This window comes from Salvelinus alpinus, chromosome 36, assembly GCF_045679555.1.
Source record: "Salvelinus alpinus chromosome 36, SLU_Salpinus.1, whole genome shotgun sequence".
In the NCBI taxonomy this organism is placed as follows: Eukaryota; Metazoa; Chordata; class Actinopteri; order Salmoniformes; family Salmonidae; genus Salvelinus; species Salvelinus alpinus.
In genome coordinates, this window is record NC_092121.1 from 5,535,417 (window position 1) to 5,559,362 (window position 23,946).

The following is a 23,946-nucleotide window of genomic DNA, read 5'->3' on the forward strand; positions in this document are numbered from 1 at the left end:
GACTCCCACTCATCTGGTTGTTTCTTCTAAATTTCATCACAAAAGACTTTGCTACTGAGAGAGGGCTTCCTCTATCAAAGGTAATGAACGGTGATGGGACATTGGCGTCTGGGCACCATGCAGCAGCAACAAAGCATCCAATCAGCAATATGGAAATCTCCTTTGTTATTGATCTAAGGTGTGTTCAAAGTGGGCCTAGCTTATTGAGACACCAGCGGAGCACTGTGTCTTTGACCAGGGCGCACAGTAGTCATAAAGAAAAATTACAGGAAGAGTATGCGCCATATGGTAAGACAATTAATCTGGAATATTTATTTGAATCTTATTTATTTAACCTTTATTTAACTAGGCAAGTCAGTTAAGAACAAATTCTTATTTTACAATGACGGCCTACCCCGGCCAAACCCTCCCCTAACCCGAATGATGCTGGGCCAATTGTGCAACGCTCTATGGGACTCCTGATCACGGCCAGTTATGATACAGCCCGGGATCGAATCAGGTTCTGTAGTGACGCCTCTAGCACTGAGATGCAGTGCCTTAAACCGCTGCGCCACTCGGGAGCCTAAAAGAGGTTAAGAGGTGGGAGATATTGTGAGGAGGGGTTGCGCAGTTACATTGACAATCTTATGAAGCTTAATGAAGCCCTTATAAAACCTACATAGATGATTCACAAATGCAAATGTTATACTATGGGTGATATAATAGGTCCTTACATCTGGTGCTTTCGTTTGACATTCTTTTATTTCTCCATTTTCTCTTTATTGTTCTCAGAAATGCTCTTGATGAAGGTCACACAGAGAGAAAACCAATGTAAAACAATGAATAATCACATACAGTACACAATAGATTATATTGGGAATCACATTATCTCGTAGTTGTGAGAAACCCAACATTTGTCCATAAGTAAGTATCAGGAATGATATTTTTTTCCAAAAGCTTTTTAAGGACATTGCCTCTATTTAAAAGGGGCTGGGCAGAATACCCCAAATGTGTTGTTTTTGATCAATGTTTTATAGTTTTGGGAACATTGCATTTGTTCAAAAGGAGATGGTATGTCATAAGCTGACTATTTGACATCCCAAAATCCTGCTATTTCTCTGTTTTGTCGATCCAAATCAAATGCACCGAGGGCATTTTACACCGTTACATCACATTTAGAACATAACTGGAAAATAATGTTTGGTTTGTGGTCAGCAACACTGCTTATTATGAACATAAAATACATCTGTTTAACTTTGTAAACTAAAGGTGTGTTTAGAATTATTTTTGTTGTATTAATGCTATTTAATCTATCCTCAGACTAATATTATTCTGTTTGTCCTGTGGGTACCTTTGCCACTGTTCCACCCCCTGTGTATTGCGCTGTCATAGTGTATTTGACACATCAAAATGTGTCAAAAAGGAATAGATTCATACTTAGGAAATCTATTCCTTTTTGACACATTTTGATTTAAAGAGTGACTTCAACTTCTCGTTTTGAAAATAGCCTACAGTGCCTTCAGAAAGTATTCACACCCCTTGAATTTTTTCACATTTTGTTGTGTTTACAGCCTGAATTTAAAATGGATTACATTCCGATGTTGTGTCACCGATCTACACACAATACCCATAATGTCAAAGTGGAATTATGTTTTTAGAAATGTTTACAAATGAATCAAATTAAAAGCGCAAATGTCTTGAGTCAATAAGCATTCAAACCTTTTGTTCTGGCAAGTCTAAGTAAGTTCAGGACTAAAACTGTGCTTAACAAATCACATAAAATGATTTTTAAATGACTACCCCATCTCTGTACCCCACACATACAATTATTTGTAAGGGTCGAGTAGTGAATTCCAAGCACAAATTCAACCACAAAGACCAGGGAGGTTTTCCTATGGTTTGCAAAGAAGGGCACATATTGGTAGATGGGTAAAAAAAAAGCAGACGTTGAATATCCCTTTGAGCATGGTGCAGTTATACATTTTTACACTTTGGATGGTGTTTCAATACACCCACTCACTACAAAGATAAAGGCATCCTTCCTAAATCAGTTGCCAGAGAGGAAGGAAACCGCTCACGGATTTCACCATGTAGCCAATGGTGATTTGAAAACAGTTACAGAGTTTAATTGCTGTGATAGGAGATAACTGATGATGGATCAACAACATTGTAGTTACTCCACAAAACTAACATAAATGACAGAGTGAAAAGAAGGAAGCCTGTACAGAACAAAAATATTCCAAAACATGCATCCTGTTTGCAATAAGGTACTAAAGTAATCCTGCAAAAAATGTGGCAAAGAAATGTACTTTTTGTCCTGAATACAAAGTATTATGTTTAGGGCAAATCTGAGTACAGTACCACTCTTCATATTTTCAAGAATGGTGGTGGCTGCATCACGTTATGGGTATGCTTGTCATCTGCATTGACGAGGGAGTTTTTTAGGATAAAAAGAAACAGAATAGAGCTAAGCACATGCAAAATCATTGACGAAAACTAGTTCAGTCTCCTTTCCAACACCACTGTGAGATAAATTCACCTTTCAGCAGGATAATAACCTAAAACATAAGGCCAAATACACACTGGAGTTGCTTACCAAGAGGCCCTCACGGAAAAACCACATACATTTCACGTGAACATAAGTGAAGTGCTACAAAAGCACATTTTCATGTGATCATATGTGATCTTGTGTGAAGTTAATGTGATAACGTGACAACATGTAAAGCAACCTGTGATAACATGAAACTACACGTGAAAATGTGATCACAGGTGAAGTGTTCCATGAACACAGGTTTTCACATGATTTCACACGTGAAGTTTCCTGTGAAATACTGTGATTTTCCACATGTGAAATCATGTGTTTTTTTCTTTAAGGGCGACATTGAATGTTCTTCAGTTGCCTAGTCACAGTTTTGACTTAAATCGGCTTGAAAATCTATGGCAAGACTTGAAAATGGTTGTATAGCAATGATCAACAACCAATTTGACAGAGCTTGAAGAATCTTGAAAATAATAATGTGCTTACATTGCACAATCCAGCTGTGGAAAGCTTTTAGAGACTCGCCCAAAGGTGGTTCTACAAAGTATTGACTCAGCAGTGTGAATACTTATGTAAATTAGATATTTCATGATTTAATTTTAAATCAATGAGCACAAATGTCTTAAAAACATGATTTCACTTCATGTTTTCACTTCATTATGGGTATTGTGGGAATTCAGGCTTGTAACACAACAAAATGTGAAATAATTCAAGGGGTGTGAATACTTAAGGCACTGTATATTTATAATCCCCGTATCCAAACTGATTATTCATTTACCTATTTCTTATCAATAGCTCTTATACGTTTCTAAATGATAGTACATGGAGATTTCTATCGTAAAGTAGATATTTTTCCACTTGGAACTGACAGTTTGCTCGACCTTATTAATGATTTCTTTGCGCGTGAAGGTGGTGGAATTATGAGGGAATTAAGTCAAGGTTCGAATACAGCGTATCGGTAGACACACCTCTGCCACACCCCCAGTTCTATGATCTCCACCCCAAACAAATAGCTGGCTGGCACATACTTTACCTCGTGCTTATGTTCAAGGTCACGATAACGCCTAGAGAGAAAAGTGCATAAAAAGGGATTAAGTTCCATTTACGCGCATAACTCGGGTCTGAATTCCCCCTATCGGGTTTGGTACTGTATGATGACTCGTTAACTAAAATGCCTTTTTTTACAAAACGGTTGTAAAATAGTAGAATTGTATCATTAGGCCTGGGCCTATTTGTAATTGTAGCATTAGCACAATGAGTGACATGACATACAGTACTCGTTGCTCCACCCAAGATGGCGTAATGTTAGCATATTAGCATGCTAGCTATAGTACCAGACTCTGATGGAGAGGTAACTGACTGAAGTTCAGCGGAAGATGGGGAATCTCCTTTCTGTTTGTTTGGCGGTTCCGTTGTTTATTTCTCACAATTTTCTTGCCTCTTTCGCAGCAATCGAGCAGAGCATTGAGCAGGAGGAGGGGCTGAACAGATCATCTGCAGACCTGCGAATTCGTAAGACACAGGTGAGTCACTCACTCTATCTGCTGCACATCCACTGAGGAGATGCCAAGTACCAAAAAAGGTGTTGATCAAACATAAAGCTGCTGCTGATGTATCATAAAGAAGGAGAATACATGGCTTCACCACCACTTTAACCTTCTGCCAACTACACTTTTGCGGACTTGGCTTTGAAAAAGAAACGAAAACAAATACTATTTGAATACAGGTCTGGATTTAAAGCTATATTGTTATTGTACCATGTGGTCTGATGCCTACCCAGAATACCACCAATTAGGCCTAGAGTATAAATCTTCATATAGTAGGAGACTTAAGGGATACCCCTATGAAGCGGGAATTCCTAAGGCCTTCATGACCATGGACCGTCATGCACCGATGAATGTAAAAGCTCATTGACATCCATTTATCTTTTGTCATGACAGAAAATGTGTTAAATTGATCATGTCATTTCAAGGATGAAGTAAGTAATTATGTACCACCTAAGAAAGGCCCTATGAAAGATATATTCAAATGTACTTTTAAGATTAATCAACTTGACATATATCAAGAGTTTTAGAAAAGCCATGTGAGAAATGTGCTTAAAAACGAACGATTAAAGATTAGGAGAAATGTTCCACTGGCTTGTGGTAGGTCCTCCCCCTTGGGTTGTTCTCAAATTAACCGGTGATGGTGAATGAAGCTTAATTATCATATAAAGATTCATTAGGTTATGACGTCTGTATGAGGACTAATTATCCATCACATAGGACCACATTTAAAAGCCTTGGTTAACTTTAGAGCAACACAAAAACCAAAGGTATGTTCTTTGAATATGAAGTGAAATTATTACGCCTCCACATTCTCTGAATGGAATTCTGAAAGGTTGTCAATCTGCTCAAATACAAACAGTTATCAATTGTGTCAGGAGGGAGAGTTCTTTGAACCTTTGGGCTAAATCGTGTGACCCTGGGCTAAATCAGGGTCACACAGAGTGTTTATTGATAGTTTAAACAAATCTACTTTGAAACCAAAGTATACACCTCACACACACATGGTTATGGGCTTTAAAAATGAAGGCACCTGTACCATGTCAGATATAGAGTTGAAATGTATTACATTTTGAGTTTGCACCCCAATATTACACTTTATATACAGTTGAAGTCAGAAGTTTACATACACTTAGGTTGGCGTCATTAAAACTCATTTTTCAACTACTCCACAAATTTCTTGTTAACAAACTATAGTTTTGGCAATTCGGTTAGGACATCTACTGTGTGCATGACACAAGTACTTTTTCCAGCAATTGTTTGCAGACAGATTATTTCACTTATTATTCACTGTATCACAATTCCAGTGGGTCAGAAGTTTACATACACTAAATTGACAGTGCCTTTAAACAGCTTGGAAAATTCCAGAAAATTATGTCATGGCTTTAGAAGCTTCTGATAGGCTAATTGACATAATTTGAGTCAATTGGAGGTGTACTTGTGGATGTATTTCAAGGCCTACCTTCAAACTCAGTGCCTCTTTGCTTGACATCATGGGAAAATCAAAAGAAATCAGCCAAGACCTCAGAAAAACAATTGTAGACCTCCACAAGTCTGGTTCATCCTTGGGAGCAATTTCCAAATGCCTGAAGGTACCACGTTCATCTGTACAAACAATAGTATGCAAGTTTAAACACCATGGGACCGCTCAGGAAGGAAACACGTTTTGTCTCCTAGAGATGAACGTACTTTGGTGCGAAAAGTGCAAATCAATCTCAGAACAACAGCAAAGGACCTTGTGAGCATGCTGGAGGAAACAGGTACAAAAGTATCTATATCCACAGTAAAACGAGTCCTATATCGACATAACCTGAAAGGCCGCTCAGCAAGGAAGAAGCCACTGCTCCAAAACCGCCATAAAGCCAGACTACGGTTTGCAACTGCACATGGGGAGAAAGATCATACTTTTTGGAGAAATGTCCTCTGTTCTGATGAAACAAAAATAGAACTGTTTGGCCATAATGACCATCGTTATGTTTGGAGGGAAAAGGGGGAGGCTTGCAAGCCGAAGAACACCATCCCAACCGTGAAGCACGGGGTTGGCAGCATCATGTTGTGGGGTGGTTTTTGCAGGAGGGACTGAGCAACATCTCAAGACGTCAGTCAGGAAGTTAAAGCTTGGTCGCAAATGGGTCTTCCAAATGGACAATGACCCCAAGCATACTTCCAAAGTTGTGGCAAAATGGCTTAAGAGCAACAAAGTCAAGGTATTGGAGTGGCCATCACAAAGCCCTGACCTCAATTCTGTAGAAAATGTGTGGGCAGAACTGAAAAGGTGTGTGCGAGCAAAGAGGCCTACAAACCTGACTCAGATACAGCAGCTCTGTCAGGAGGAATGGGCCAAAATTCACCCAACTTATTGTGGGAAGGTTGTGGAAGGCTACCTGAAACGTTTGACCTGAGTTAAACAATTTAATGACAATGCTACCAAATACTAATTGAGTGTATGTAAACTTCTGACCCACTGGGAATGTGATGAAAGAAATAAAAGCTGAAATATACAATTCTCTCTACTATTATTCTGACAATTCACATTCTTAAAATAAAGTGGTGATCCTGACTGACCTAAAACAGGGAATTTTTACTAGGATTAAATGTCAGGAATTGTGAAAAACTGAGTTTAAATATATTTGGCTAAGGTGTATGTAAACTTCTGACTTCAGCTGTATATTTACTAATCAAAAATATAAACACAACATGCAACCATTTCAATAAAGTTGCTGAGTTACAGTTCATATAAGGAAATCAGTCAATTGAAATAAATAAATTAGGCCCTAATCTATGAATGGGCAGGGGCGCAGCCATTGGTGGGCCTGGAAGGGAGCCAGGCCCACCCAATGGTCAGCCAGGCCCAGCCAATCAGAATTTGTTTTTTCCTACAAAAGGGATTTATCACAGACTAAAATACTCCTCAGCACCCATGCCCCTCCCCTCAGATGATCCCGCTTGTGAAGGACCCAAATGTGGAGGTCCTGGGCTGGCGTGGTTACACGTGGTCTGCAGTTGAGGCCTGTTAGACATACTAATAATGAACATTGAATTCTCTAGGAACAGCTCTGGTGGATATTCCTGCAGTGTTTCATGACAATTGCACGCTCCCTCAACTTGACATATCTGTAGGATTGTGTTGTGTGAATAAACTGACCATTTTAGAGTGGCCTTGTGTAATGATCATGCTGTTTAATCAGCTTCTTGATATGCCACACCTGTCAGGTGGATGGATTATCTTGACAAATGCTATAATGCTCACTAATAGGGGTGTAAACAAATTTGTGCATAACATTTGAGAAAAATAAGCTTTTTGCGCATATGGAACATTTCTGGGACGTTTTATTTCGGCTCATGAAACACGGGACCAACACTTTACGTGTTGCGTTTTATATTTTTGTTCAGTGTACATCACAGAAGACAAAAATAACAAAACCATTTGACGTAGACACACCAGATTTTCAGCAGGTTTAAAAAATATATATGTTTAGGAATTAATGAAAAATATGAATAACATTTCACCCATGAGGCCACTAGTCATTTGACTGCAGGAAAGGGCTATGAGACCTTTAAGTAAGCCGCACCACTGCCCTGCAGTATGAAGATGAGCGACGCAGCAACAGTACCAACATTATTCACATACAGTGGGGTCCGAAATGATTGACACCCTTGATAAAGATGAGCAATAATGACTGTATAAAATGTATAATTCAAACACTAAGCTATATTGTATGCTCAAAATTGGGAAAATATATTATTTTATACTAATACAATTGCTCTAAAAGGTAGGGGTTCAAATTATTGACCCCTAAAGATTCTTATAAATAAAGTAGTCAAAAGTTTAGTATTTGGTCCAATATTCCTAGCACGTGTAATGAGCACGATGGGAGACAGAGAGCTGGTTTCAAGCGCAGGGCGCAGCAGGTGTTTATTTGTAAAGGACCACAGGAGGAGGCAGGTAGCTGGGTCCAGGGGCAGGCAAAAGGTCATACACAGGGGGTCCAACAAGGCAACAGTACAGGCAGGGAAACGGCTAATAGCATCATCCGGGAGATCAGGCAATAGGTTGATAACAGGAAATCCGATAGGCTAAGATACAGGCAGGGAATAGGCAAGAGGCGTCGTTAGTGAGGCAGGCAAAAACAATCATACACGGGAGGATTAAATTACGGGAAAACCAGCTCTGATTAGAAGTGTGTCACAAAAGAAACAATACCTCACAGTGATAGGGTGCAAAGAACTGAACTAAATAGTGTGTGATAATGGCGTACAGGTGATCAGAATTCGGTTGGTTGTTGATCTGGAGAGAGAGCTGCGTTCAGGGGATCTACGTCTTTGAGAGTGTGAGTTGGAAGCAGACGTTACAGCACGTAATAACTACATCAAACTTGTGACTCTACAAACATGTTGGATGCATTTGCAGTTCCTTTAGGTTGTGTTTCAGATCATTTTGTGCCCAATAGAAATGAATGGTAAATAATGTATTGTGTCATTTTGGACTCACTTTTATTATAAATAAGAATAGAGCATGTTTCTAAACACTCCTTCATTAATGTGGATGCTACCATGATTATGGATAACCCTGAATGAATTGTGAATAATGATGAGTGAGAAAGTTACAGAGGGTCAAACATCATACCCCCAAGTCATGCTATACTCCCCTGTTATTGGTAATGGTGAGAGGTCTTGGGGGTACGAACGATTTTTGAGCCTCTGACTTTCTCACTCATCATTATTCACGATTCATTCAGGATTATCCGTAGTGTAGTCATGGCGTGCTAGGAATATGGGACCAAATACTACACTTTTGATTACTATATTTATAAGAATCTTTAGGGGTGTAAATCATTTTGACCCCTACCTTTTTGAGAAAGAAAAAATACTTGTTAAACAAAATCATCGCTTTCGCTGAGCAATTGTATTAGTATAAAATAAAATAATCCCCCCTATTTTTGAGCATATAATATAGCTCAGTATTTGAATTATTATCAAAGGTTGTCAATCATTTCAGAACCCACACTATACCAATACAAGTACAATGGCAAAGGTGACATTTCCCATATCATATCACATGAACAACTCTAGATACTCACTATAGCCCACCTAAACATTCAATCAAGCTGTGCACTGAATTGTGCCTTTTTCAAAATGACACTGTTTTCTTTTAAACCACCCAAATGTTTATTCATATGAAATTCAGATCATCTCACTGTGAACCAATGTTCTTCAGAGGTGGCCAGAAAGGACATCTGTCATTTTAGGCTCTTGACTCTGTCAACCACCTGATCCTCTGACTCACTGCCACTAATCCAGCCTCTCTTCCATCCGCACCATAGCTACACTTTTTTTTAAAAACGGGTTCCAAAAAGGTTCTTCGGCTGTCCCCTTAAGATAACCCTTTTTGGTTTGAGGTAGAACCTTTTTTTGTTCCAGGAAATTATAGTTACTGCTGATGCAGTGTGCAGTCTTCATTTGCACTGCAGATGAATTAACATATAAAAATGTGTTGTACAAAGAGTAATAAAAAATACATTTAAAAAAGTATCATTTTAAGACAGCGGTTCTTACTTTGGATCAAGTAGTTTAAAACCTCTGTATTGGTCCCCACCATGACCAGGTAATATGCAGAGTCGTTGATAGCAAACATTATAACTATTTTGGGTTCCTTGTAGAACCATCTTGCAGAGTCGTTGATGGCAAACATTATAACTATTTTGGGTTCCTTGTAGAACCATCTGTGTAAAGGGTTCTACATGGAACTGAAAAGGGTTCTTCAGAGGGTTCTCCTGTGGGGACTGCCAAAAGAACCCTTTTAAGTTCTAGATAGCACTTTTCTAAGAGTGTACCTCTCCCTTATTCTCTGCCCTGCATTGTTAGTGGGTTATTCAGGCAAGCCGAGCAGGAGACACAGCTGGGCTGAATATCAGGCCTTCCCTCCAGGACACAGAATTGAGCCATCCTTGCTTTGACCCCTGCCTGTATTATTTTCGGCAGTAATTCAATGCACAAGGCTCAGTGATACTCAATGATCCCCTCTGGTGGACGGAACGTTCAACTGCCACTGTCATTGACTTTGCAGCATCAGCAAAATCTCTAATGCAGCAGCCACTATTTGAATTCAGGTGCATGTGTGCATACATACGAAGGCGTTTCTGCCATTTTCATCAAGGCTATGATTGATGTGCACTGCAAATGGCCAATTAGGCATCATCACATTATCAGATGGTGTTGATCGACCTTATTTGTGATTTTCTTTGCTCCAGTGGCCACTCCCTAACCCCCCCCCCCCCCCCCCCCATCTGATCTCCCTGTGTCTGTCCTGTTAGCACTCGACGCTGTCACGCAAGTTTGTAGAGGTGATGACCGAGTACAACACCACGCAGTCCAAATACAGGGACCGCTGCAAGGACCGTATCCAGAGACAGCTGGAGATCAGTGAGTATCTGTAGCCCACCACCATCATAGGGCACAGTTAATGCACCACTGACATTCAATACTATACTCTATATCATGGATCATTGGGGGGCCAAATTAAAAAAATTGGGGGCCAAATGATTCCACCCGCGGGCCAAATTCGGTTCGTGGGCCACCAGTTGGGGAACCCTGCTCTATATAGTATCTATGTATGGCGATACTTTACAAGTACAGTACAGTTCGTAGAGCATAGAACCATCCAGTACACATACATTACAGGATATTGACATTATCAACCTAGATTCTCTCTTTTAGGGTGGGTTAGGCCCAGACTTTGTTTAGCGTTCTTTGTCAATTACTTTGTTAAAATGGCTGCACAAATACAATCCAATTGGTTGATTGATTTTGTGATTGCTAATAAATCAACAAGACTAATGCCATGCACACACATGCAGACAGGGTTACACCGACTGAGAAGGAGGTACGTTAGTATCTTACACAAGAAATAGCCAGAGTTCTTACTAAATATACACTGATACCCAACAGCGCAGACACAAAAATGTGTTTTGCAGACGTAAGGATATTTTCAAGGCAGCCCCACTGACCTTCATATGAGACAGACTGTAATTCACAGACAGTGAGTATCCTTTTAATACTGAAGTATTAGATAATACTGAAGTACACAGATACAGACACTGGCAAGCGTTTCATACACAACTCACAGCCATAGTGACATCTGAGATCCAGACATCAACTAGTATTATGCACAGACACAGGTTCTTTCAAAGACTGGGACAGACTAAGCAGAGTAGATGCATTTTAAGTTTATTGAGACGATACTAAGTAGACAAGGGGGTTGAATGGCCACATATGACCACATATTAGCCAATGATAAGTTGTACAGTCATGTAGTTTGCAAAAACAGAAGACTTTCCTTACAGTACAGGGTTAACTTCATTGTAATTCAGCTCGCACATTTAATTTAAAAGCTGTATTTTCTTTCATATTATTTCATGTTGAATAATATTTTTAGGATACCTTAGAGCTTTAAATTGATCTAGATTATTCTAGACATCTGGTTAGAGATACATGGTCTTTTTTAATTACTGGCCAGAATCTGTGCTGTGCCTCAAATTGGCACTAAAACGGTGGGAATGTGTTGATTTGAATAACTAAACTTTAAGTGCATCAGGCAAAGCATTATGATCATTTGTTGGCAATATATTTCATTGCGTGTGTGTGCGTGCGTGTGCCTGTGTGTGCTCGGCAGCTGGGAGAACAACCACCAACGAGGAGCTGGAGGATATGCTGGAGAGTGGCAAGCTTGCCATTTTCACCGATGATGTGAGTACAACACCTGAGCCTGGCCATTCCCCATGGCAGACGTATATCCACAGTGAAGGCATGGGGACCACAGACGCTAATAACCTGTGTGGCTAGTTATAGCTAACTCGCTACATCTGTCACATTTGCTTTCAATAAACTACCACTATGTCCTGATATGAATTTTAACAGAAGAAGAATGTTGATTTATTACAGGGGGTAAAAGAACACATTAAATCCTCTTCTATCCTCACCCTCGGTCTCCTTCTCAACCCTCTGTTTTGGGTCCTCAGATCAAGATGGACTCTCAGATAGACAAGCAGGCCCTGAATGAGATTGAGACCCGACACACCGAGATCATCAAGCTGGAGAACAGCATTCGTGAGCTGCACGACATGTTTGTAGACATGGCCATGCTGGTCGAGAGCCAGGTAAAGTTGTGTTTTTATTTGAAATGTTTTTTTAAAGATGAATGAATTAATGAAAGCCCAGTTTTATGCCATTAGCCTCATGTTGAGCACAGAATAGATTGCAATCGGGCCTACTCACGCCAATATCAAGGGTGTGGTTTAATTCTGCACCAATGGCATCGGAGTCATTTTGTGATGTTAAAATGAAAACATTGTAGATTCTATGTATCTTCGAACTGTGCCTTACATCGTCCATAATGAAATCTGTCCAACTGTGATTCAGTTTGACACAATTGTCTGAGAACAGGGCAGATATTTGGAGCTGACCGTATGAACGTATGACATTTAGACTCAGGCGTGTGGGTTCATATGCATATTTGAGTAATTGTGCTTTGAGACAGGAGAAATGTTGCATGCAATATCCTGTTATCATTCTATGTTTAGATTGAGACTGTGAGTAAACACACTGTTGCCCGAACTAGTTCCACGCCATTGAGCAATGCTGTGTAGCCATTCAGAAAAGCTCAGGCTACAGCTGTAGTCTTTTTACATCCTGGTTTCATCAGTGTAGCCGGCTCTCTGCTGCTAGGGTTCAGTGATCTTAATTAATGACGGGTTTTTGCAGTATGTTCAGGGTTGTGGCTGTACATTGTGGTTGCACTTAAGTTGAAATGGTATAGCAAATACTTGCACCTTAAAAATGCAGGACAAAACACCTCACTTAAATACTGGATGATATTCTAGAATTGTTGTCTTAAATGTGTTGGTAACATACGACAGTTTATTCCCAAAACTTAACTTAATTAAGTTACATGATCAAATATTTTCATATTTACAGAACATTTATTCATATTACATAGCATCTCTATACATTATGTGAGATACAATATGAGAATACTATGTTGCCAATTTTCGATTCTCACTGTGAAGAAATTACTGTTGACATCCAATAAGAGCCTTTGAATCTCATCAGGACGACCTAAATTAGGAAATTGCTTCTGGGTAACAGGGAAATATGGTTTCTAAGTTTAGCTCATGCACTATAAAGCGTTTGTGAGTGGGGGCGTTGGATTATTTCATCCACAGTACAATAGGGAGGGAAACGCTTTTGAGTGACAATTCTTCTCTTTCTCTGAGGGCTTTTCCTCGTGGACAATATGCAATTGTGTGTGATGAATAAGCGTAGGTTCTTAGCTACGCTCATCTCATTTATGTATCAATACTGTTGTTAATATAAAAAATCCATCCTTTAGATGGAAGACAACATTTAGATGCTAAGTGGCTTCATCAATATCACTTACAGTACTTTATAACTGGAATAAAAATGAATAGAAACAGCTTATATTTGTGCTAGAAGCTTTGTTTGGATTCGAAAGACCAGAAATACAATACCACACATGAACCTTATAAAATATGGGGCAGAAATATATGCATACAATGTGGTTGAGGCTGACTTTAAGTGATAATAGACAAGGTATTCTCCTCAGTCCGCTTCCATTTTGATGACGGGGATTTTTGCTGTTTACAGGGAGAGATGATAGACAGAATTGAGTACAACGTGGAGCACTCCGTGGACTTTGTGGAGCGGGCGGTGTCTGACACCAAGAAGGCTGTCAAATACCAGAGCCAGGCTCGCAAGGTAAGTCACAGGCTCTCCGTAGAGCAGGGCTAACACATATATTGTGCATACACATGTTTTATCACTGTTACTTTGCTGCAACCCACATCCCCCACCTACATGAGGATGTATACATACTGTGCATTCTAATATACATACTATACGTATGACATCGTATAAACAAACACAGGCACACATACTAAAATAGGCACAGCATCCTCCACAGTCAATCCCACCACAAAAGGTTAATGCCCACCACCCCCTCATACTATATTATTAAAGAGTACACACACACACACACACACACACTCACACACACACTCTAATAATAATAATATCCACCACCTCTTCATGTACAGTGCATTTCCTCTTGGGCATTCACACAGTACCTCAGTGATTACCAAGCGACCAACCTCCACAGGCGTGATAGCTTTGGACACAATGTACACACTAATGTGTCGTATAGATAAATGATACTGTCCCTTACCGTAAAACTGTCCCGTAGCATGTATACAATCACAAGCCTCCCTGTGTCTTGCTAACACCATCACTGCCTTGTCCCCCCCCCCCCCCCCTTGCAGAAGAAGCTCATGATCATCGTCTGCTGTACTATTCTGGGAGTTGTCTTGGCGTCCACTATCGGCGGATACCTGGGCTTTTAATGACGACAAAAGACGGCCACAAGAGAGAAAAAAACACACAGAGAGAAAAATATCATATACAATATCAGATAAGGAAAACGTTCTTAAAGTGGTTGGGTGGGGTTGAAAAAACAAAGACAAAAAAAAAAAATACGACAATATAACTGACTAAATACATAACATACAAAAAAGAGGGTACAGATAAACATAATATTTGCAATGTACATGTAAATGTATTGAACATCAGAAACAGCACATGGGTTAGCTACCTGGAAAGAAATATGACGTAAAATATTTTTGGGGGAACGTTTCATTCTTTTTTGGGGGATCTCCAGGACAGTGCCAATGACTGCTAAATTGTGTGTCGTTCCAGCAAAGGTAGTTTACTTGGAATTTTAGAACATAATGCACAAAACTGTAGAAGGGAATTGGGATGATAGGTGTAGCTTATTTCATAGATACAATAATCACGTTTCGTTGGGAGACACTGACTTTGGTTTTGGTCTTTTACAGACTTCTCATGGGTTGGTTATTCCTGTCAATCAGGTTAATCAGCCAGTCAAATTAGTGTAGTCAACTTGAGTAACCTGCCAATAGGCTAATCAAATCTCCTAGCTAGGCATTCATTCGCAACAATGTCTTTACTTCGGCCAATAGGGACAAGAGCTTACACCCATGGAGCTGTTACAACGGCAGATGAAAGGCCCTGGCTGACAGACAGATGGAGGCGTGTACTTTAGGGCGTGGCACTGCAGTAGCAGGTTTTTTAAAAAACAACTGACAGTTTGCAGGTGCTCCATCAAAGCCCTTCTCTGCTCTTATCCATACAGTAGGAGCATGGAGAGAGGAATGTCTCCGGGTCTTCAGCTAATTCGACATGTCTGCGGCAGAAACCAAATTCAGAGAGACAGATTAGAGAGGTGAGACGGGAGGGTGGGCGGGTTTAAACCGACGGTCGAACTATGCAGTTTTGACAAAGAAAGCCGACCAGCTCGAGTTTTCCCAAGGATGTTAAAAGTGAACAGACAGAGAAAAAATACACCAGAGGGGGAAGGAAGAGAGGGAGGTGACAGAAAGAGAGACCTATAGCCGTCATGCCTGTTCTACAGATTTTGCAAAAAATGTGGAACATATTAAAAAGTAAAGATGAAAATTGAACAAAGGAATCTCAAAACTTGAAATGCTGGCGAGCCCTGGTGTAGTCTCATGTCTTGCTTTGGAAGCGGTTAGTTCTACTGTGGTCGTGTAGTGTGTGACGTGTCCTGTGACAAATAGTCTGGCCTCATATTTCCTTTATGGACCTTTAGCTATATTTTGCCGTTTGCTTTATTTTATTTCCAAGATACAAAACATATAAGCAAATGGGCACTTTGAATGGAACAAGTTTGTGTGCCCCTCTTGTGAAATTGTATTTTTTACTAAGCAAAGATATCATCTTAAAAAACACGCAACTATAGAATCGATTCATAAAACATATTAGGTATTGATAATCTATCAATCGGTAGGTCATGTTGCGTTTTAAGGGAACCTATTCAACCCTCTGCTTGAGCTGTTTGGGTGCCATTTCATAAAGATGGGCGTTTTCCTCCTAATATTCCATTGATGGTGCTGAATTATTACCAGTTCAGAATGACAAGGTCAGGAGAGAATACTGTGCTCTATGATTGCACAATCTACAAACTAATGCCATTTGAGTTCAGGCTAAGAACAGATATGACTGCTGCTACATTTATCAAGAAGGAGACAACTCTACCTTGCCAAGGAAATATGCACGGCAACATGATACGGATGTCATAGTGACTCTGTTGAAGCCAGCACTGTAATGTCGCAGATTAAGATCCAAATTGCGGGAATGACTGGATCAAAATCATGACTCGTGAGCCTCTTGCCCTCGAAGTCCCAATTCCCTGGCTTGCGTTGACGGTGTTGGCCCCGACTAGATGAACTAAAGTGTTCTGACTGTTTGGGTTCACCTTCATGGAATAGTGTCCCAGTGTAGTTCATATGACAAGGCCTTACCCCCTGTGATCTAGATTGGACATGGACCTAATCAGAATGTAGAATATACTCTACGATCAATAAGATGTTGAAAAAGCAACGACTGTATCGCTGGCGTATTGATTTGATTATAGCCAATTTAAAGAGTAACCCAATTATCCTTTGACGTTAGCTTCCTATATGTAGGAACTTCATAGGATATAAGTTGTAGCCTAGCGGTTAAGAGCGTGGGGCCAGTAACTGAACGGTTGCTGGTTCAAATACCTGAGCTGACTAGGTGAACAATCTGTCTATGTGCCCTTGAGCAAGGCACTTAACCCTAATTGCTCCTGTACTACCCTCTGGATAAGAGTGTCTGCTAAATGACTTAAATGTAAGTCATAAGTTGTACTTTTCTTCATTTCAAGTGCCCAAACAGACTATGCTAGCCACCGCAATATGAAACTGTGTTTTCTTGTAATTGATCCTTTGACTGTATATGTAATAATTGTCAGGAAAAAACAATATGTTGTCAAATGTTTTCTTAAAATACTAATTTTGTGTTGAATATGTCCTTAATATTGTATATTCAAAGGGAGGAGCCAGCTCTCAGTTTTCTGAACTTGGATTTTAAGTGCTATGGAAATGTAGCTAAATTCAACATTTCCAAATGCCAAAAGTGACTCTGCTCAGTGTAAAACCAAAGGCAGATGATTTTACTTCACGGGTGCCCCAACACAGAGAATCACGTTAGATTAACCTTCCGACACAGAATAGTCTATTAATGCAAATCTCACAGGACATTGGATAGGATATTTCAGAGTTAGACCTAATGCATCTTACCTATTGGCTGCTACAAAATCGATACACACCCATTCACCCTTCACAGTTACATGGTCATTCCCCTGTCATTGTCATCAGCAAGGAACGTTCTTTTCTAAGTCATCGGTTTCTTGGTGAATTTCTAAGTCAAGTGGCCCTATGATGGTCATCCCTGACTGACTGTCATTGAACTGTCTCTGTTGTTGTCCAAACTTTAAACTATAGTAACTGCATTAAAGTTATGTTCCACTTCCAGCTCAGCGGCCAACCAAATCATGTCCCTTTCAAGTGCTAAGTAGTAGTTAGCTGATGCTTTGTGCTAAAGCCTGCCATATCATCATAAGGACAATACTTGCAATAAATAGGAAGCTGAAACCTTCAATGAAAGGTTAAGTCATTTCACATATCCATGCAAAAGGCTCTTTGGTTCTGAGTGTGAAACAGTGGCCTTTGATAGTGGGCTGTCCTTACAGAATGGGAGTTTGCGCTGCTGACTTTTTCCATGAACAACCACATAACATTGGGAGTTTGGCACTCACACCTTGGAACACATTGAGCGAGAAACAACAAAAAATTGCCTCTATTTAAACAGGATTTAACTTCAGGACTAACCCATGTCACTGTTTTCTACGTGCATACCGGTAACCACTTTTGAGTTCTGTACAATCTCGATCACCACATGAGACGTGATATTTTCAGTCCCGCCATGACTCAAAGGCGCTTATATTACTTTGGTGAGCCTCTGAAGTCCAATTTGTATCTTTCCATGGCAAGAACGTCTTTCTGCAGCAAGAGATATTGAGGGCATGGGAATGGCAAATGGGAAATGTAGGTTCATTCGACCAACATCTCCACCCACAGATCCAGGAGGGAATCTGACTGTAGTCCTCAAGTCATTCCAGCACTGGCCAGCATGTTATTTTTAAAGCTTCTGTGTATTTAATGTGTCCAACCACTTACATGTACAGTTAAAATGGGGTTGTATTGATGTCGTTGTTGTTTTTTAAAAGGAATATGGCTAGGGAGCCCTTATTCTTTAAGGCATGCAACTTTCGGCTTTGTGAGTTTGCATGGTGATTTCTGCTCTCGATCATGTGCGCACTTTACACTCTTTAAGAAAACACTGTCTATCACGTTCACGGTTTAATTTATCGATCGATTATTTATATTTACTCACTGGGGACGGGGTGAGGGGTTAGAGTTATATCACTGCTGGTGTCTGTTTTATTGCGAGTCTACAGAGACACCATATTTACAGTGGTACGTCCAGAGAGGTGATCTACGTATGTACGAGTGTGTGTAAACCTCTGGGTACTGTTTGGTGCAAAACGTCGTCCCATCCTTCCTCCAGAGTACCTTTTTCCCCCGCCATGGCAGAACCCCTAGTAGTAATTCTGATACATTCTATCCTGTAGCCCTCTTTCTCTCCCATGGCGTCTATCCCACTTTGCTTCGTGTGCTTCTATGGTGGCGTATGCGTCCTTTTGTGAGGAAACGTTAATCGTGAGTCTTTAAGCTGCGACTGCAACTTGTGAGCTCCTAGGCCTTGTGTGCATGCCCCTCGTCCTTGGCAACAACAAAAAAAATGATGGTGTGTTTGTGTGTGAGCATGAACGTTTGTTTGTGTACAGTATGTGTGTGCACGTCTGCGATCGACGCAGACCAGTTGCATCACACTCTGAGCACGCGACTAGGCGTAAGGGCTGTTCGGGTTTAGCAGGTCCATGGGTTGTAGCTGTTGAGTTCCAGTTTTATGTTAAAAACAGAACAACAACAAAAAAATACACTATTTATATATGTTACCAAATTCAAACCAAAGCATTTTGCCCCACGTGTTCTCAGTCACCGGATCAAAGAGCACAAAGAAAGTCAAGTTTACAAAAAAAATGCTTATAATATAATAACAGGAATCTAGAGTTATCATCCAGATTATTCCCCCCCCCCCCTTCAAATCATTGTATGTTGATCTGTCAGCTAATTGATTCAAACGTTTGAAATGACTTGTTGAATAGACTTCACAAATTGTCCTTTAATCATTCGTAGTTTGTCGTCTTCATGGTTGTCGTAGTGAGAAGAGATGGATAATCATATGATGTACATGCAGTCCTCTTACACTTGAGTCCAAAGGAGACAACAGTGACTATTATTATTTCTGTATAGTCTAAACACCTTTCTTTATGCACACAATATCTACATGTTTTTTGTTATGGCCTCTTTTACCACCCGTTTCAACGTTCACTTGCTTCGCTTTCTGTGTGCTGGCAACACACCTGAACGGAGTGTACCCAGATCAACTTTGGTGAATATAAGGGCACTGACCTGGATGAACCAAAGTATTCTATGTTTTTATTCCTGTATTGTTTTGAAATTAAAAGATGTATCGGGTGTGCGGTACATCGGAATGACCTCCAAACGCAGTGAGCATAGAGAAAGCATTCTGTAAATGAGTGGAGAATGAATGACGGTAATGACCTTGCCATCTAGCTTCTGTCCGTACAAAGCCTTGTCAGTGCAGTCAATGGAAAGAAACACCTTCTGGAAAGGGTTTGAATATGGTCTTGAACTGCAAATATAACCAGTTAGATCTTTCAAAACGAAATATCTGTTTTATATTATCATGGTTCATATTTGGAGTTTCGCTGGCTATATATGGGCACCCATACATATTTGCTTGTTGTAGCCACAAGAAATCCAAGGCCCTATGCAATGGCCACTGGCTTTATCCTCACCGTTATGTCAATATTCAAACTGCTTTCACAGAAGAGGTTGTTCTTGGAATGAAATCATTTCAACAGCCAACTTAACCCTCTTCAGGGATGCTACTTTCTATTGTGGCTTACTAATGTGCTACTGTTATTTGCCACAACTAAACCAGTTGTTGTTTTCTTTGCTTTATGGTCCTATTCTGGAACATACTCACCATATCTCACAACAGTATTCCTTTGTATCAGTGTTCTAATTGGGAGGGGGGTTGGCGGTGTAGGAATGGTGCCCCGAAATTGTGACTCCAGAAAGTTGATCATTATCCGAATGGCTAACAGAAAACTGAATAGATATTAATTATATTATTATAATGAAAATAAAATGCAGTGACATGTGCAAACTGAGGGAGAAAGAATGGCAAAATGATCAAATGCTAAACTAAACAAGTGAGTGATTATATTATAGCAATGATTTAAAGAAACAAAGGAGTTATGCTAACAAAAATAATAGTAGTAATATTGAATGCTCGCAATTTTGTCAAACTGAACTGGATCTTTGTGTCTTGTAATTATTGTAAATACTTCAAAGAGAGAAAAAATTACTTGCATGTCCATATATACAACTACTGAGAAACGTTTTCCTGTCAAAGTTGTGAAGTGGTTCGATCTCTGCCCTATACCCACTGTCCCCCCTCTTTGGACTGACTGTCTGTACATATATGTTCTTTCAGTTTTACTGCGTGTTTGGACAAAAGAAAGTTTGTGTGACCAACCATATCAGTCGAAAACCCACCAGTTTGATTTCGTTCAGAGGCATCCGTCTCTGATGAATAGTGCTTCCCTCCATCCGTAGTAAGAAGGGAGTGGCAACGTACACGTTGCCATGTTGTCTCGGGTTTCCTGCTTCCAGGCCAAATATGAACTCAAACACTCTCTTTGTCTCCAATTATTAGCCGGTAGTCAGCCAAAAACAGCCCTGTCATTATGATTGGTATTGTCTTGTATAATGACAACGTCAACCTTGTCACTTGGCTTTGGGCTTCTTCTCATGGGTCCAGGGTCTGTCATCGCTGTGGAAACTATACTGTGGTGGAAAAAAGAAGTCCTCTTAATTGAACTCACCATTAAGTAGTGGTCATGACATTTAAAGTCAGTAAGCACTCATTTGTGTGATCTTTAATGTCTGGCAAGTGTTGCAACTCTCCTATGTTCATGGGAGAGAAATAGGAGAGACAATTATTTCCATTGTCAAAATTGTAAGAAGAAGTTCCATTTTTGAAATTAGTTAGGCTCTGCGTTGAGTTTTGTCCTCTTTGTGTACTGATATCTTGGCGCGTCAGATGCAAACAACCGAATCACCTTCTTAGGAAATTGAGAGGATTGTGTCCCAATTGTGAGAGCAACCCAAGGAGGTCTGATCATCCTCAAAGGGAAAGTTGTGGATACTACTCAAAGATTGGCCTGTGACAATATAGAGATCCACTTTTATGTGCAATACAAAAGAAAAAGGGCTTTCTCTAACATGCAGAAGTGAGACAAAATGATACCAGACCTCGATCGAGCACAACAGTTTCGGTTGCAGATCGAAAGACACAGTTGGTGGAAGTGATTTGAAATGTGTAACAACACAGGCAGAAGAGAACAACTCCATCTTGTTCAGTGAAAGTCAGAGGGGGTTGTCAGGGTGGGAGAGATCGAGCGAAACAAGAAAATGATACTGAGAGAGACTGAAAAAAAAGAGGACAGTTGGATCGTTTGCTGCAACTTTGACTGGAAATGCAACTTGTGTCCCGTTTTTTTTGTGTGTGTGTATGTGTGCGTACCGTAATGTAAAAAACTATCTGTCCCTCTCTCTCCCGCTCTTGTACTGCTGTTTGCTGTTCTGTTTAGTTAGTGTGATGTGCCAGTATTTCCCCTCCCCCACCCTTCGCTATCTCCCCTCTTGCTCTCTCTCTCCCTTTTCTCCATGGATCTTTAAGATGACAACTCTATGCAGATGCTGTCTTTTATAAGTGTGTCAAATTTTAATTTAAAATAAAAACGATCAAAAAAACTAACCCGACAGACATATTGAAATGATAACAAAAAAATGAATAAAGAAAAGGATTGTTCAGTGTACCCTCGCGGTGGTTGGTCTTCATTACTGTTGTCAGTCTCCATCGCTATGGTACACACTGGCGCAGATTCAATTGTAATGTTTGTAAATGATGTTCTTAGATCATAATGTACCAAACATATGGCAATGTAATGTTATTTCATGTTATTTTGATCCAGGAATATAGGATATTACTTTGTGTTAAGCATCCTCATGTTATCCTTTCAACACCTTGTCATGAAGCATCGAGTGGGTCTGAAGCCCCTGGGGCCTATTCACTGGGTTTTTGGAGGAAGTCACAGTGAGTATCTCTGTAGACCCTGATCGCCCTCCACTGGGTTAGCAACATCTCAGACAACTCTCCACTGTGATATGCGAGACTTGGCAAGCATTCGGACACAAAAAAATGGCTGCTGTGCGTCACTCAGGTAAGTCAAGTGTTACAAATTGGTAGTGCGCGAGGTGATGGAGTTCACTCCTTACAATTGAACATATTTTTGACACCTCGTGAAACGAACAATATAAATGTAATCCATCATTATTGTGTTATGTCAATGTTTTTCCTTGAAAGGACCCAGTGTGTTTTTAAAGGTGGACTAGGCCATATAGAAGAAGCAGCAGTGCGGAGCTATGATCCGGCCCTGTCCATATATTTTTCATTAATATCCAATAGACAAAACTGATCCTATATCAGCACTCCTGCTCAGACCCTTTGAACAAAGGGCTTTGAACAGCTGCTCAGCCATGCTGTGTGGGTTAGCTCCTCCAGCACACTGTCCATCAGGTTCCCAGCCTCCTAAAAGGACCATTAGGAATCCATGACTCATGGTCCAGTCTACACATTATGACCTCATCATTAAGGCATGCTAAAGACATCCCCACTTTGATCACTCACCCTGGTGCAAATTCTATCCCCATCACCTCATTATGGCTACTTACCATTGAGGTTTTATGATTGTTTTGTACAGTACACTGCTGTTCATCTGTCCTCTACTATGTGCTGATTCTAATTAGTTAGTATGGGCATCTGTTAAATGACACAGCACATATTTTTTTTTTTTTTTTTTTCCCCAATGGTGGAACAAACTCCCTCACGACGCCAGGTCAGCGGAGTCAATCACCACCTTCCGGAGACACCTGAAACCCCACCTCTTTAAGGAATACCTAGGATAGGATAAAGTAATCCTTCTAACCCCCCCCCCTTAAAAGAGTTAGATGCACTATTGTAAAGTGGTTGTTCCACTGGATATCATAAGGTGAATGCACCAATTTGTAAGTCGCTCTGGATAAGAGCGTCTGCTAAATGACTTAAATGTAAATGTAATATTTTAACATTTGAACGTACAATACTTTACACAAGGTTTCGGTGAAAGACTGACACAAAACCACAATGAAATGACCTGAATGGGGAATCTGGAGAAGTAGGAAATTCAAGATGGAGATAAAAGGAAATGCAAATAAAAAGGCATGTTTTTGATTAACTAAACCATTCCCATCTGTGTCAGCCATACTAATCTAGCTCCACCAATCAACAAAGGAAAACGCAAACAACCAATTTGAACATTTCTGAAAAAACACCTAAATAAATACAGTCCTCCATTTTGTGCAGGGATTCAATAGTCTGTTACCTCCACATCCACACGCTGTACTCCCCCACTACCCCCTCATGGCTGCACATCCAGACTGTTTATATCCCAAATGGCACCCTATTCCCTACACACTGGGCAAAATCTGGTTGAATCAATGTTGTTTCCACATCATTGAATTCACGTTAGCTGACAACTCAACCAAATGTCAATCAAAACTGGATGTTGAACTGATGTCTGTGCCCAGTGGGATGGACCCTTGTCGAAAGTAGTGCACTGTAGGGAGTAGGGTGCCATTTGGGAATATG

The 23,946-nt window shown here is 40.2% G+C and overlaps 1 protein-coding gene across 1 annotated transcript in view; it reads left to right on the top strand.

The window, feature by feature from the left end:
• LOC139565212 (syntaxin-1B) overlaps positions 1 to 22,075 on the top strand; it is a 65,616-nt gene extending 43,541 nt beyond the window's left edge. Inside the window, exons 5-10 of the mRNA XM_071385368.1 lie at positions 3,968 to 4,041; positions 10,377 to 10,485; positions 11,735 to 11,808; positions 12,081 to 12,218; positions 13,726 to 13,836; positions 14,397 to 22,075. Of these exons, the coding sequence (XP_071241469.1) occupies positions 3,968 to 4,041; positions 10,377 to 10,485; positions 11,735 to 11,808; positions 12,081 to 12,218; positions 13,726 to 13,836; positions 14,397 to 14,477 (587 nt within the window). The 3' untranslated portion in view covers positions 14,478 to 22,075. The remainder of the gene's footprint in view (positions 1 to 3,967; positions 4,042 to 10,376; positions 10,486 to 11,734; positions 11,809 to 12,080; positions 12,219 to 13,725; positions 13,837 to 14,396) is intronic.
• Positions 22,076 to 23,946: the final 1,871 nt, after the last annotated feature.